Below are 3,503 nucleotides of genomic sequence, written 5' to 3' on the forward strand. Positions count from 1 at the left end.
TAAATTTTGGAAAAAAAACTGAGTATGCAAAAGCGCTTATTTAGTCAAAGTCTACACATCCAGAAAATTTTATTGAAATCTGAGAGGGTGCTGCCAGCTTCGATTCGATTTGGCGCGAAATGCGTCTTGATGCTGATGCTACTATCACAAAACTGACGAAAACCACTGCGCATGCGTATTTATACTGCACAATTAAACATGCACTAATATAGCAAAAGAAACTATGCTCGAATGGATAATTTAGAACGCTTGGTATACTAAAAATTAAATGTGAGCTGATTTCTGTAGTCCGGTGTTTGTTTGGTCGCCATAGTTTATCCGTCGGTCATAGTACCTTGAAAAATTTTCAAAAATCAACTCCGATCATTGCAATCATATGGGGATATAAAAAAAATAGGGCATCCAAGCTTTGTATCAGCCGTATATTGCAAAAAAAGCACCCCCCCCCCCCCTTGGTTATTTGGGTTGTCCTGATAGATCATGATCATGGGCAGACAGGGTTGCTTCTACTCACTTGCTATAAAACAATGGTTTTCTAAATTATGAGATCATTCGATGATATAATGATATGCTGTACTTGTAAGTAACAAGAAAAGGGTGTAAAGGATGTGTTTGACTCAAAAAACCTGTCAATTTCGCTTTCAGAGCGTCACAATCGGCCATCTTATGATTCGCGAGCGTTCACTCTGAGTGAGCGTTCACGAATCGTTAAATCGCTTATTGTGACGCACTAAAAGCAATATTGACAGGTTTAATTTGTCAAACACATACTTCACGACCTCTTCTTGTAACTTACAAGTACTAATTATCATTATCACATCTAATGTTTTCATAATTCGGAAACACAATTTTTTATAGCAAGTGAGTGGAAGTAACCCTGTGGGCAGATTCACTATTTACAAACCCACATCCAAAATTATCAAACTGGTGATCCTAAATCCGTCTTTCTACACCCGAACGAATCCCATCTCATGACAAAAGTATTTTTAGGAAGTGTTTCATCGGACTAGTTCTCGCTGAAACCAGTCAACGCGTTTCTCAAAAACCATTTTTTGTGAACTCATTCAGAAGTTTTAGTTATTAAACTAGAAAAATCGATCATTTTCCAATTTTAATAGGTCGCCAAAATGTTTGAACATGTCAAATTAAAGCTCTAACTATCCCCTTTACTATGGTGTGTAAACACGAGGGGTTTGCTTGATAATTTTCAGTGATTTAATTACTTTAAAGGATCAATAATTTGCAACAAATTATCACTTTTTCAAACTAATGGCGCACCTTGCTACCGAGGAGTCCATCATATTGAACTCTGCCGATCGATTTTTCTAGTGTTCTAACTAGCACTTCTGAATGAGTACAAAAAATCCATGCAACAAAAATTGAGTGTAGTTCAAAAGTAATGAGCATAGTTTTCATTACATTGATTGATTGCAATACTTTTATCCGTTTCTCAGCACCGGTTGCACGATTAACTGGATCGATTCGACAGCGAAATCGTTGATTCGATGTTATACCCAGGTTTCACTTCATCGAGCTTAGTACATTTGAGGTACGAATTTGCGTAAATCCGAGACACCCAGCTAACGGAAATGGTATAATCAAAACAGTGAACACGAACACGTAAAATAAGCAATATTTCAAATCAAACAAAAACACTTTTTAATCATAACAAAAAAAAATCATGCAATTTATTTGTACACACTGAGATTAGTTGGCAGTGTTTTCCAAGATCCAGGAACGGTGCGACGATACGCGAGCAAACACATCGGGAAAGCCGAGAGCACAGGCAATACCCCACGACACAATACCCTGCTGGCGTCCTTCGTGCGACAACGGACCACCGGAATCACCCATGCACATACCGATGCCTACGGGGCTGGACGTACAGATCGTACTATCATGGACACGGGCAGCGTTCAGAACACTGTGACGGCTACGGCACTCTTCCAGGGAGATAATGTCCACGTTGACCCATTGCATGTGAACTGGAAGGGATCCTGGGTTCTGTGGATTAAAAATAAGCAACTACTGAAACAACTTTTCCACACTAGACGGTTAGAGAGGATCTTACCGAAGTCTGTCCCCAGCCGGAAGCCTGGGCATTCGAAGCGGTAGTTACAAAGTTCTGCTCCAGCGCAATCGGGGCGACGTTACTGTTGAACAAGAATGGAGTGGCAACACGAACGACCGACACATCGTTGGCCAACGTAATCCCGCTGTACTGCGGGTGGTTGATGATTTGGCTGGATGGATGACGTTCGCCACCGGCGTTCAACAACAGTGCACCGACGAAAACGATCGTATTGGCCGTGGTTCTTCCACTGGTACAATGGGCAGCGGACAGGACCCAGTTGTTGTTGACGATGGAACCACCGCAGAAGTGAGCATTGGCCGCCGAACGCAGCGATACCTGGTACGGGAACTGACCCTCGGCAGCGTTCGAACCGCCAACGATGCGACCTTCCCATTCGGAGTACAGATCCGGAAGGACACCCCCAAGGGCTACACCGACCAAACCAAACAGAAACACAGCCAAACTCAAGCGAGACATTATGGAATAATGATTAGGTCACAAGGTGAGGGAGGTACTTTTATAAGCGGGATTGTGTTATCAGAGCTGGATTGTTTTGTCCTACGTCGGTAATTGATTAAGACGATGCCGATGATGATTGTTCAGTTTTTCAGGACGGATTAACGAGCGATAACGGTATAAGCGTTTGGTAGATTAGGGCGTAAACTTTGGGATTTATTTTTGATTGTACCCTGCACAGCATTGTCTAGCGCGTCTTAAGGCATGTCAATGCTAGTGCGAATTTATGACGTCCTTCTGTCGTACACAGTGGGAAATTCACGGAGCACGTAGATAAGAGAATTCCTTCCGCATTATATCAGAAACTGAGGTAAAAATCAACTACATATTTACAGATAAAAGATAATTGGACAAAGACTCAATTTTAGGATTATGTTGGCCACATTACGGTTTTCATTTTACTTCATTCCACGCAATACCATCTGTTTGGAGAAAAAAAGCTAATTCAAAATAAATTAAGAATAATTCAATTCTACCAAGAAACACGCCTTGACAGCCATCACCGACAGAGCAGTGAATGTAACATTCCGTTGTAACTAAGAAGCGTGTGTAGAAGGGGAGTTGGCAACACTGAAAGAAACTTTTCACCACCGTCGGTTGATACTGCGAGCTGTCGCGGTAACTTATAAATAGCTTCGATTCATGCTCCGGTTCAATAACCCCTTCTATTTCACATCTCCTGTGCACGCTAGTGGCTGCCTGCTTCTGTCACATTACTCTTTCGAGACATTTCGCTCGTTGGTGGAATGGAAATATGCTGCTCTTATTATTTTTTTTGCTCTCACACTTTGGGCTCCTGGCTGATGGATTAAGTCCACAAACCGAGCTACTGTTTAAGGGAAAATTGAGTTAGCTCTATTCCAACGAGAAAGATAGCATGTAGAGCAAGCTCTTTCTAAATTTCAAGTCAAAT

The 3,503-nt window shown here is 41.7% G+C and overlaps 1 protein-coding gene across 1 annotated transcript; it reads right to left on the minus strand.

The window, feature by feature from the left end:
- Positions 1-1,700: 1,700 nt before the first annotated feature.
- On the minus strand, positions 1,701-2,585 carry LOC135706400 (chymotrypsin-2-like). Its single transcript, XM_065228006.1, has 2 exons — positions 2,072-2,585; positions 1,701-2,004 (listed from the first exon to the last, which is right to left on the minus strand). Exons 1-2 carry the CDS (start codon positions 2,549-2,551, stop codon positions 1,708-1,710), a joined length of 777 nt encoding a protein of 258 aa, XP_065084078.1. The 5' UTR covers positions 2,552-2,585; the 3' UTR covers positions 1,701-1,707.
- Positions 2,586-3,503: the final 918 nt, after the last annotated feature.

Source organism: Ochlerotatus camptorhynchus, unplaced genomic scaffold (assembly GCF_037179485.1).
Source record: "Ochlerotatus camptorhynchus isolate MF236.1 unplaced genomic scaffold, CSIRO-AGI_Acam_v1.1 ptg000277l, whole genome shotgun sequence".
Taxonomy (NCBI): Eukaryota; Metazoa; Arthropoda; class Insecta; order Diptera; family Culicidae; genus Ochlerotatus; species Ochlerotatus camptorhynchus.